The sequence below is a fragment of the Thunnus thynnus genome, chromosome 5, assembly GCF_963924715.1.
Source record: "Thunnus thynnus chromosome 5, fThuThy2.1, whole genome shotgun sequence".
In the NCBI taxonomy this organism is placed as follows: domain Eukaryota; kingdom Metazoa; phylum Chordata; class Actinopteri; order Scombriformes; family Scombridae; genus Thunnus; species Thunnus thynnus.
Genome location: NC_089521.1, coordinates 18,859,163 through 18,871,503, shown reverse-complemented (window position 1 = coordinate 18,871,503; position 12,341 = coordinate 18,859,163). Strand labels below are relative to the sequence as shown.

The following is a 12,341-nucleotide window of genomic DNA, read 5'->3' as shown; positions in this document are numbered from 1 at the left end:
AATCAGGCTATTTGTTATGGTTCAAACCATAAGGCTGAAGAATTCCCAAAGCCAGCCAGTTCTCAAGGGGTTGTAGGAAACATGTCATCCAAAACCACTACAGAGCTCCCAATCTGGTCTCAATCAGCATCAGGGAGGCTTTGAATTTTAAAAGGAAACACATGACCTGGGCATTTTTGGAAAGACAAACTTTTTTTTTCTTCTATAAATCAACACAAAAAGAAGGAAAATCTGTAGCCATACATCAGCATTCAGTGATTAAAGTTCATTCTACAGATAGAGTATTGGTTTATTCCCAAGGCCATAAGATGTAGGTTGTAAAGCACCTAGATGTCTTGTCGTTCATAGACTTCACTGGGTGAGTTATTTCCAGCTGGAGGTGGGTGTTTGGGAAACAGCTTTTTATAGCAGGTGTGTGGGGAGATGTTACATATATTCCGAAGACTTTTGTTTGTGTGAGAGAGGATGACTCACTCGAAACCTTCAGCTATAAGAGTAGATGAAGGTGAAAATAATGATGTGACTATACAAGATGAGCACAATTACAGACATTTCTTACTGATGCAGCAGGGTTGGATGATGATATCCAACTTGAGATGATAAGATTTTGCTAGGCAGTTTCTACTGCAATAATCTTCCCTTTAATATCTATGTTTATATTAGTCCAGTTCTGCAAACCAGTGCACAAGACTGCTTTCCCTCTGTATTGGATTTACAGGATTTTTTTTATCAATGTAATGAAGTGACTTGATTTGTCGGGAATTTAACTAGAACGAGAAAACTAACTAGATTAGCTGGAAACAAACATTCCATCTGGTTATTTTATCTACAATTTCTCAGTTGAATATCTGAGAAATTTACTATATCTATACTATATCACAGCATATATTGATAGGTATACTGTGATAGAATAGTTCATCCATATCACCCACCCCTATTCACATGTGTCAGCACTGATGACGTGCTGTCAGCAGTTAAAATATGTGTGTTAAGATGTGGCCACGCTAATCCATCACTGACACAAATCTGACTAAAAGTGTTTGCTGTTTGTCAAGGGAATTTCCATGTCACAAGAAACACATCTCCAATTCCGAGGGGTAAATGAATGATGACAGCTCTAAAACCCAACCATCACTTTCAAAAAGCTCCTTTGTCGAAATAGATACAAATCTACGACAATCTGCACAAAAAACAGCCATCAGCTTTGCAGCACAAAATGAATTCCACCTGTAACATGGCCTCGTCTCCGTGCCTCTAGTCTAGTTGATTTACGTTTGTGTGTGTGGACATCTGCCTTTATGTACATTCTGTATGTATGAATAGGTGAGATGGTGCGTCAGGCCAGGGTTCTTGCCCAAGCCACCTCTGACTTGGTCAATGCCATGAGATCTGATGCAGAGGCAGAGGTGGATGTTGACAACTCCAAGAAACTGCTGGCTGCAGCCAAACTCCTGGCTGATGCCACGGCTCGTATGGTAGAGGCTGCTAAGGTATAGTATAAGGTTTACTTTCACATTGTTATGCAATAATTATGATTGATTATTTGCTTAAACATGTAACTAGTAATCCACTGACATACTTTACCTTAATAACATAATTGAATTGCTTTCCATCATAATTACATTACTTTGCTGTAGCTTAATTAGTAGTTTATTCCAAATTAATGCAGTAGTCGCATTTCTCATTAGTTTAACCTCATTACATGCAATCAGTTTGATACATAACTGTTGATATTGTGCATTGTATTTAGTTTCTTGTCTTCTGTCAGCTGTGTCACTGCCATGCTGTTCTCGTGTGTGTAATGTCATGTTGAATGCAGTGTTAAAAAATGAACTGAAGCAAATTGCTGTATTGCTTTCATTTGATAGAATACACATTTTTTGGGCATCACTGTATGCGCTAGCTACCACCATCATTTCACATCCGAAATAAAAGGGTGCAGCATCAGTGGGTTTTAATAAGCCCCTGGCACTGTCGAGCAGGATATTATCAGTGTGAAATACCCAGGCAAGTGAAACGCTGTTTATGGCTCGTTAGATGTTTTTGATCTGTGACACATTAATCACCACATCACTGCCATTATCAAAGTGGAAGTGGGAATCTTGCACTGACGGTTTCCTTGGAAACTTTCAGAAAGCAGACAGAGCTAAATGCCTCTCACCATCTACTGTACAACATGTATAACCAGAGTTGTTTAACTTTCGTCGATGAGGTCTGATTGCTATTGTTATATAAGGTATTTATGCGTCATGATTACATGTGTCTGTATGTGCACATCTGTGCTTGTGTGCTGGTTTTGTGTGTGTGTTCGTGTGTGTGTGTGTGTGTGTGTGTGTGTGTGTGTGTGTGTGTGTGTGTGTGTGTGTCCTCAGGGGGCAGCTGCCTACCCAGAGAATGAGGACCAGCAGCAGAGGCTCAGAGAGGCAGCTGAGGGGCTACGTGTAGCCACTAATGCTGCAGCTCAGAACGCGATAAAGAAAAAACTGGTCAACAGGCTAGAGGTGAGTCATAGGTGTCAGCATGGTTTCGTCTTTGTGTTGTTTGACCTTGATCAAAACAAAACTCTCCCCTGTGTTCCAAGAGGTCATGTTAACATGTCTTTCCAACATTCTGCCTTCCCTGTAATATAAACATAGTATATTCGTTGTAGAAATAAATGGTGTTTAGACATTAGGCAAAAGGAAACATATGCCTGGATGCAAATAATGAAATGCCTCAGCAGTCAAATATGACCCATTTCAGTATATTTGTGTGTGTTATTTCTCTTTCCTGTAGCAGCAAGATATAAATCCCATTAGTGCCGTGAATGAACTATCTGAGTGTAAAGATCTGTGTTTAGCCCCTAGTATCAGTTTGGCCCTAATGACTAGCCCCTCTCTGCTCCAAAGCACCCAATGTTCAATTTCCTAGGCACATAAACTATGCATTAACCAGGGCTGGGATCAGCCAGCTATCAGACTTATATCTCAGTCTGCCTCCCTGCATCAGATGGTCACACTAATGGTGCTAATGGTTGCCTCCATCAAGGAAACGTGTGAGCCACTGAAGGAAGTGTTATGGATCTGCAAGTGTGCGTGTACATTTTATCCCAGACACATTTAGGCCCCCTAAGACTCCCATAATCTTACTTGTTGTCTCCTGACCTGCTCATCTGGGTCTCCCCCCCCGCATTCAGTTGCTGTGCAGATGTGCACATGCACATTACATGAGGTAAATACAGTAATCTATATAGAATATGAAATATAGAGAATGCTGCTTCTACCTCCCATGTCAACTCTACATGCAGTCTTTTTTGTTCTACTCAGAATAACAATATCATGTATTCCGGGTTTCTCTTTTCATCTTCGCCTCCTCATCCATTCAACAGGGAATGTCTTCTCCTTCTGTTTTCAATCTTGTCTTCGCTTCAAAGCTAGTCTTATGCCTATGATTTAATGTAACTTAAGCAGTATATTTTTAGTGCTTTACTTTTGGAAACATAGCAATATGAAAGTCATGCTGATCGTCTTATGAAATAAAGATTGAGCACGGCAATCCACCCGTTTCCTCTTCTCACAAAACACTTTGGTTTGTGACCACTGATTAGAACAACTGTCTGAAAACAGAGCATGACAGCATAATACTGTACAGAGCAAAAGCAAATGTTACTTCTAGCCAGGCGTTGCTCTCTTTTACTTTGGCCTAAATGATTATTACTATTAATGATTATTACTATTTGTATCTCCTGAGCAGATAGCTGCTAAGCAGGCTGCGGCTGCTGCTACTCAGACCATCGCAGCTGCCCAAAATGCTGCCGCTTCCAACAAAAATACAGTCTCACACCAACAGCTAGTACACAGCTGCAAGGTATGATCCTGTACTCTTTCTCATGTATTCTTTTTACTGCTGTATTAAAGAATACTCTCAAATAATACACAGGAAAACTCAATCCTGAGGATATACTGTATATTGTCATAGAAGATGGCAGCCTTTCTCTCTCAGTCACGATTCTGCAGATATTAAACATACACTGTGTGCAAATGCAGGCAGTAGCAGATAGCATTCCCCAGTTGGTGCAGGGCATGAGGAGCAGCCAGGCCCAACCTGAGGAGCTGGGTGCCCAGCTTGCCCTCATCATGGCCAGCCAGAGCTTCTTACAGGTCAGAACTTTCTCCACAGCACTGTTAAAAACTATCAAACTCTCTGTCATCAGACATACAGAAAAAAAAACTGCTCGTTTAGTGCTTCTGAATTTGTTGTTGTTGTTTTTCTGTCCTTCAGCCTGGAAGTAAGATGGTGACCTCTGCGAAGTCAGCAGTTCCGACAGTGACTGACCAAGCTGCTGCTATGCAACTGGGCCAGTGTGCCAAAAACCTGGCTACCTGCCTGGCAGAGCTCAGGACTGCCACCCAGAAGGTATCTATACATAATACCGCTAGAGATAACAGGATTCATCTCACTGATGCAGGAAATTCGTTGCTATCTCTTGTGAAATATGATGTGAAATATGTTGTTTGCTGTAAGGCTGCACTTAGGTAAGCCCACTTCTTTGATCTCATTTATAGATAGTAGGCGCAGCATATAGGATGTTATCCTGTCTGCTCGGCGTAATGGATGGGATGCATGTTAGTAACATTTATTTCCGTGTGTTGTTTGAAGGCCCATGAAGCATGTGGTCCTCTGGAGATCGACTCAGCCCTCAAAACAGTACAGACACTTAAGAGTGAACTTCAGGACGCCAAGATGTCTGTCATTGACAGTCAACTCAAACCTCTTCCTGGGGAAACGGTCAGTACATAGAAACATCTACTGTAAAGCTGAATTGAAACATTACAGTGTAGATATCAGAGCTTTTAAACCACGAGATGAGGCGATCACAGCTCTACATCAAATGGTGTATTTGTGTGTTCTGCTGCTCACACAGTTGGAGAGGTGTGCTCAGGATTTGGGAAGTACATCTAAGGCTGTGGGCTCCTCCATGGCTCAGCTGCTGACTTGTGCTGCACAGGGCAATGAACATTATACAGGTAAGAGAAGTGTATTCTACACAGAGAGCAAGTCTTAGGAGCTTAAGAAGCCATTTAACTAAATAATTTACTTCGGTCTAAATTAGTCACATTGCCTGAATGGGTTAGATATAATAAATACTTATGGATTGCTGACCGTAATTTTTTATTGAAAAAAGTAGTTTATTTAAACTGCGCCAAGTGTGAGGAAAGAGCAGGCAGAGAAAATTATGACTCCTTTATTTGTGCTTTCGCCATTGCTTTAAACTAAATTCTTTCAATCCAGCATGGCTGGGCTGTTTTGCCGTAAATTTTGGCTCAATTGTGGACCTCAGGGGAGGAGAGATGAAGACAGATAGAGAATAGCAGTTCTAACAATGAATGCTCCCAGGCAGCACTTCAAGCTGTGGCCCAGGGTGCTGCTAGGTACTCATTAATCTTATTTTCACTAGATTTAACATTCCATCAGCAAATGGCTCCACTTGGCTGGTTAATGCAATTTGATACAATTTGATGCTTTTCGTCTCTGTTCTATGTATAATAAGTTAAGGGCGCCTCCCATGTGGGGCCATATTTATTATATTAACTCATTTATTTAAACAATGAGGGTTTTTCAGCATCACGGTTTATTCTCAGTGTGGTACTGCTGGCCCCAGTTGATTTGCACAATACCATTACAATTATAGTACTGACAATAAATACTCATATCGTGCCTCCCACTTTGTTTTGCTTAAACAGGACCGCTGCAAAGCAAAACTAATGAGATTGAAATTAACGTGTTTAGTAAAATGTCAGTTCCAATATCTACAGAAATATTGTTACAGCACTTACTACATAACAATGAACAACACAGGAGAATGTCAGCAACATATTGCCTTTGTATCTATCAAATATTACATCTGTAAAACATCCATAATCACTACAGATATCTGTGGTACAACAGCTATACTGTAGGTTCAGTTTCTTTTTTTTTACTGATACTTATTACACTATACTGATGTTGTTGTTTTTTTGCAGCAGGAGCTTTTCTTTCTGCTGTACCTATGATTGAATTTGTTTATTGTCATTTCAACATGTGGCTGGTTGTTTGCAGGTGTGGCTGCCAGAGAAACAGCACAGGCTTTAAGGACATTGGCACAAGCAGCCAGAGGTGTGGCAGCCAGCACCAAGGAGCCTCAGGCTGCAGCTGCAATGCTGGACTCAGCCCAGTGTGTCATGGAGGGCTCGGCCATGCTGATCCATGAAGCTCATCAGGCCCTGGTTCATCCAGGAGATGCTGAGAGTCAGCAGAGACTGGCACAGGTCGCGTAGCTCCCAGTAATATATACCCCTGAGGCAGTGATATTCATGTAGCGATCACATTGTTCCTCTCAGGCCTCTCTCTCTCCTCTACTGATTTGTAAATATTTCTCCTTTCCATAACAATCATCCCCTCTAAGCGTTGCTATTTTCTCTCTGCTCTGTCTCTCGCCTAGTATTCCTCTCTCAGGAGTGCCAGAGTAAAACTGCTCATTCTCCTGCACCCCTTCAGGGGATAAACATATTGTTTGGCATATATCTGTGACAGCAGCATAAATTAGTGGCACGGATTACTGTGCACTGCTGTGAGCCCAATTTGCATTTGAGATGTTTTTCCCCTTATAGCTTTGCTCTGGGACTTTGTATTGTGTAGCACATTGTTAGAATGACTAATGGTAGTCCTGACAGAGCGTTGTCCTGTGTTGCAGGTGGCCAAAGCAGTGTCTCACTCCCTGAATAATTGTGTAAATTGCCTGCCAGGCCAGAAGGATGTTGACATGGCCCTAAGGAGCATTGGAGAGGCCAGCAAGAAGCTGCTGGTGGACATTGTGAGTCCTACTCAGGTTTTTACTTGGGGATTTCTTGACTATTAACACAGAAACATCTGTACCATCATTCAGATATCACCCCATAACTGAACAGGGTATTTCAATTTGACTTGATTTTTGATATTCTGAGAACTACAGCATGTCCTTATTGATGTGTGTCTTGTCTTTGAAGCTTCCTCCCTGCAGTAAGACATTCCAGGAGGCCCAGACTGATCTGAACCACACAGCAGCTGAACTCAACCACTCTGCAGGCGAGGTCGTCCACTCCTCTCGTGGAACAAGCAGCCAGCTGGCTGCGGCCTCAGGGAAGTTCAGCCAAGACTTTGATGAGTTCCTGGATGCTGGCATTGAGATGGCAGGACACACCCAAGTAGGTTTCATGATCATACAACCCCTCCACACTTCACTGAAACAGTTCAATGGTGATTCCACTGCCACCAATCAATGAGGAGAGCAGCATCCAAACCTTTGATGGCATGAATGTAAAGGCCTTAAATGCTGAGCGGTCCGTCTCATATTTTTGTGTCAGTTTAGTACCTAAGCTATTTAAGTCATTTGTTAATTAGATTTTTTATCTAATTCACTTAGACGCATGATCGTCCCCAAGAGCACTAACACAGTCAGATGTAATGAGATCTTGTGATGTTCATGTTCTGGTTATTTTGTTCATTAATTTGGAATGATCGTCTGGGATTGGAGTTGATGTAGCATGACACTTGAGCTGTAATCAGGCTCAAAGAGTCCTGCTGAGTGAGAAAAAAGGATACAGGTGGTAGGGAAAAATTAAATACATCCTTTACAATACTTAATCCTTTGACAGCTGATACAGTAGAGACTGTGTATACGTTTTGACTATTTGATACTGCTCTGAATCCATCTTCAAAATCACCTATATTTTCTTTTTCCTTGCTTGTGCAGAGCAAGGATGACCAGATCCAAGTCATCGGTAATCTAAAGAACATCTCTATGGCGTCCAGCAAGCTGCTGCTGGCTGCCAAGTCTCTGTCTGTGGATCCAGGTGCAGCCAATGCGAAGAATCTTCTAGCTGTGGCAGCAAGGTGAGATAAGATGTGGATAGCACCAGATATGTATCAGATATTCTCTTCATTAGTTAGTATTTGCCAGCAAACTGAACCATTTGTTCTAAATATGATTCCTGGCCCAGATTCAAGCCTGTAGCATGTTATGAAAACTTCAGAATTTGTACTTAAATGTCACAAAACGTCTCTCTGCTGCATCTGTATGCCACTCCTAAGCTGTTTCCGTTCAGCATTGCTGGAGGGGTATCCTCCCCCTAGTGGAGAGAAGCCAAGCAGCTGGTCCCACAGGACTTTGGGCCTGACTGACTTCTCTCTGTCTAATTAGGAAGATGGAAGCCTTGGCTAGAGCGTCTGTTCTGAGCAAGGCTAAACACAAACGCAGGACAATCTCGACACTCCTGTGCACTGTGTTAGCCTATCGCAGAGAGAGACCAGCAATGCCATGCTTGAATAGGGGAGCTGAAAGCATGTGTGAGTGAGTGTGAGTGAAGCCAGGCTATGCTTGCATGCAGGGGACACATGTGAGAGCTAAAAAGGTTGTGTGGCTGCCTGTGTGTGTTTCAGGGCGGTGACAGAGAGTATTAACCAGCTGATCACGCTCTGTACCCAGCAAGCAGCAGGACAAAAGGAGTGTGACAATGCCTTGAGGGAGTTGGAGGTACACTGTCCTCACATACACTGTACCACACACAGACCCCCTTCTCTCCAGGCCTGTTTTCTGTTGCCTGCACATGTCTGTATGTTTCTCATGAGGGAAACCAAGTGGATTTTTATTCACCATCTATTTTACATCTGATTACTCTGGTAGAGCCATTCATTGTAGATGGACACTGGATTCAGCGCTACAGTGGCAACATTAGTAACATTGGTAGAACAAGAGCATTTGCATACTGAAACGTACATTCACTTACTCTCAAGTAACTGAAAATGACAATAATGCTGTGCATTTAAAAGCCTTGAATACCATAATGGCAGTAGACTCCAATTAGCTTGATATACATTCATAGTGTTTGCTTTTTCATATCTGAATCTTATAGAAGTGTAAGGGGCTTCATAGCAGAAATGTCCAGTTGTCTGTCCATTGTAGTTCAAGTTATTACCATCTTTGTCTGTGTACAGGCTGTCAGAGGGCTCCTAGATAATCCCAATGAGCCTGTCAATGAACTTTCCTACTTTGACTGCATCGAGAGCGTCATGGAGAACTCAAAGGTATAGGCAAAATAGTTGCACACACTATATACTTTAACTGTCAGAGATATTTTTTTAAATAGCAGGCCGCTAAAGATCTAATTTGTTCATGTTTTCTCCATTTCCGTATGCCTCAGGTCCTTGGAGAGTCGATGGCAGGCATCTCTCAGCACTGTAAGACAGGTGATGTAGTAGCCTTCGGGGAGAGCGTGGGTGTAGCGTCCAAGGCCCTGTGTGGGCTGACAGAGGCTGCAGGACAGGTGAGATCACAGCCTGGCACTGCTGTCTCTGCTCTCATCTTAAAAACTTAAAAATGCATCAAAACAATTAGGAGAAACAAATTGATGAAGGATTTTTCAAGCTGATAGAGCCTTCTAAACAATACATGAGAAAAATTCAAACATCTTTACAGGGCCATATTTGCCATTTAGACCCTAGCTGAACACTTTTTATTGGAAACCATGACAGCGAGGCAGGGTGAGACAGGTTTCATTGGAGATTGTAAAGAGTCTCATCCCTAAAGCTGTAAAATAACATCCTCACCTCCATGAAAAGATTCAGTCTGGAAAAGGTCACACTTTGACATATCCTTTGTTCCCTCTGCTTATCTGTACTCAAAAAGCTCCCCTGCTATGCGCCATGTATACAATATGAATCTATGTATGTATCTATTCATGTATTCATGTACTCATGTATGTATGTCAGAGAATTTGGACTGAAGGCGAGGGTCGTTATCTTGACTGTGACAACAAAAGTCATCTTGGAGGACAATAAAGAGCCTGTCTTCTGGCAAACTGATACATTGGTCTAACTCTGCTTTTGTTTTCTGTCCTGTAGGCCTCTTACCTAGTAGGTGTGTCTGATCCCAATAGTCAGTCAGGCCACGAGGGGCTGGTGGATCCCATCCAGTTTGCTCGGGCCAACCAGGCTATACAGATGGCTTGTCAGAACTTAGTGGACCCAGCCAGCAGTCCCTCCCAGGTAACAATGTCCATCTGGGGTTGCAAAACATATAGGGCAGTTCCCTGGCACATAGAGACTGCACTTTGGATAGTAATGTAAATAGATCTCTTGTGACTTGAATTAAATGGCTCATTAAGTTTAAAAACATTAAAATTGACCTGAAGGTCACCAAAATCCATTATTTTATACAACTCTGCTTCCTTGTTGCCGATGTTTCTTTGTTTGTCAGGTCCTCTCTGCAGCAACAATTGTAGCCAAGCACACCTCAGCACTGTGCAATGCCTGCCGCCTGGCTTCCTCTAAAACCTCCAACCCTGTGGCTAGGAGACAATTTGTCCAGTCAGCCAAAGAGGTGGCCAACACCACAGCCAACCTCGTCAAAACCATCAAGGTCAACTCCCCAAGTGATCAAAACGTTGAGTGTAAATTTGTTACAGAATTTTTTTCGTCAAGTGAAAAGCTGTGGATGTATGTATCATTTTGATATGATGCAATCAGTTACTTACAAGAAGTTGGACAGATATTCATATGGCATTGTCTTGTTTTAGGCCTTAGATGGGGATTTTTCAGAAGAGAACAGAAACAGATGCCGTGTTGCTACAACTCCGCTCCTTGAGGCTGTAGAAAACCTGTCAACCTTTGCCAACAACCCTGAGTTTGCGAGCATCCCAGCTCAGATCAGCAATGAGGTATTCATTCATCTTAGTGCCTGTTTTGAATGCCTGATTTATAATGTTATTTTTCCTTTTTCCCACATCACACACCCTTTTGACTTGACTAGCAATGTTTTATGAGGTCTTCTTTTCTCAGAAACATTCAATTTGTAAATGTTTCCAATCATTCTACATCTTGATCTTGAAGCTACTCTTTAGAGAAATTTAATGAATATGCTTGTGACTCCTGTATTCAATCCCCTTGAAACAAACACTCTTATATGAACCAACTCAGAAATGTTTGTACAGTTAACATGGGGGGGACTGGATTGAGGTCAAAATTTCCTTTAATTTCAAGAAAAGACTCAATGTGAAGGATGGATTTTTATTTTTCAATCTGAGTGGAACAGTCCTCGCACAGTCCTCTAAAAGCTTTATGGCTGTAATCTGTTGGAGGGCAGTGTTTAACGGCACTCTCACACTCACAGCTGCTCTAATCTTCAGCTTGTTAATCTAATTGTCGAGGGAGGCTTTGGCTCGGATCATAAAGACTGAAGGTGTTTCTTCCTGCGTCTCTGTAAAGCTGCCTTTCTAATCTCATCCCTCCCTTTGATTGCACCTTTGATCTCACCAAGGTAGTCAAGGAATATTAACTCTATCATACCAATGTGGCTAGCTCTTTGCTGTTGAGCTGTTACCTGTGCTGTTGTTTCACCTGCGCAAATCTATTCTTTTCCTCAGGGCTCAGCAGCCCAGGAACCTATTGTGCGTTCAGCCCGTTCCATGCTCGATAGCTCTACTTACCTCTTAGAAACGGCTCGCTCACTGGTCCTGAACCCCAAAGATCCTCCCACCTGGTCTATACTGGCTGGCCACTCTCGAACCGTTTCTGACTCCATCAAGAGCCTCATCACTTCCATCAGGTCGGTTTTAATATCACCCACAATCACTTCTGTCTTTGTAGGATTTTCCCGAATCAAAGTTCATAAGGGTTTTATCACAGTTGGAAGACAAAATTGTTTCTGAAACCAAAAAGCTTATTTTGTGGTATCTGTTCACCTAAGCAATAAATTGCCACATTAGTTTATAGCTACTGAGCTTCCCATTACCTTTTAATAGATTAGTGAACACTGTGGAGCAGTTTTTCAATAATGAGACTTGCCATGGTGGATCTGTAACACATTTTACCAAGGGTAATGCCCCACCCTTAATTTGATCATAAGAGGTTTCTATCTTCATCAACATCCTCCAATCATATGCATACACTATTCTCATAGCACCTAAGACCTAGAATAGACCGCATTTGATTATAACCCTGCTGACAGTTATCTTTACAGGAGTAGTTAGACACTTTGGGTAATACATTTATCTGCTTTCTTGCTGAGAATTAAATGAGATGCTTGCTACAACTCTGCCTTTATGCCAAGTGTAAAGATAAAGCCAGCAACAAATTAGCTTATCTTAGCATTAAGACTAGGGTCCCTGCTGGCTGCCGGACAACCGCATGGAGACAAAAGGACTCCAGGAAGTCAGTGTCCTGGCCAAGAAGACATCCCACACATAACTCTATGTAAAGGCACAATTTTTGTCATCTTTACACTTCAGTTATTGTATGGATTCAAAAAATGTTTTTTAATGTGTTAATTAGTGAGCTAGAGTTAGAGG

General features: G+C 42.1%; 1 protein-coding gene across 5 annotated transcripts in view; it reads left to right on the top strand.

Moving 5' to 3' along the window:
- tln2b (talin 2b) overlaps positions 1 to 12,341 on the top strand; it is an 85,214-nt gene that overhangs the window by 50,799 nt on the left and 22,074 nt on the right. For 4 of the 5 annotated variants that reach the window (XM_067589790.1, XM_067589788.1, XM_067589791.1 and 1 more), the window contains exons 20-37: positions 1,324 to 1,490; positions 2,373 to 2,501; positions 3,733 to 3,846; positions 4,026 to 4,139; positions 4,261 to 4,395; positions 4,639 to 4,767; positions 4,904 to 5,006; positions 6,079 to 6,287; positions 6,713 to 6,832; positions 7,005 to 7,202; positions 7,751 to 7,890; positions 8,437 to 8,530; positions 8,992 to 9,081; positions 9,198 to 9,320; positions 9,898 to 10,041; positions 10,253 to 10,438; positions 10,572 to 10,712; positions 11,418 to 11,599. In XM_067589790.1, coding sequence (XP_067445891.1) covers positions 1,324 to 1,490; positions 2,373 to 2,501; positions 3,733 to 3,846; positions 4,026 to 4,139; positions 4,261 to 4,395; positions 4,639 to 4,767; positions 4,904 to 5,006; positions 6,079 to 6,287; positions 6,713 to 6,832; positions 7,005 to 7,202; positions 7,751 to 7,890; positions 8,437 to 8,530; positions 8,992 to 9,081; positions 9,198 to 9,320; positions 9,898 to 10,041; positions 10,253 to 10,438; positions 10,572 to 10,712; positions 11,418 to 11,599 — 2,518 coding nt within the window. The remainder of the gene's footprint in view (positions 1 to 1,323; positions 1,491 to 2,372; positions 2,502 to 3,732; positions 3,847 to 4,025; positions 4,140 to 4,260; positions 4,396 to 4,638; positions 4,768 to 4,903; positions 5,007 to 6,078; positions 6,288 to 6,712; positions 6,833 to 7,004; positions 7,203 to 7,750; positions 7,891 to 8,436; positions 8,531 to 8,991; positions 9,082 to 9,197; positions 9,321 to 9,897; positions 10,042 to 10,252; positions 10,439 to 10,571; positions 10,713 to 11,417; positions 11,600 to 12,341) is intronic. The other variant, XM_067589789.1, reaches the window with a different exon arrangement.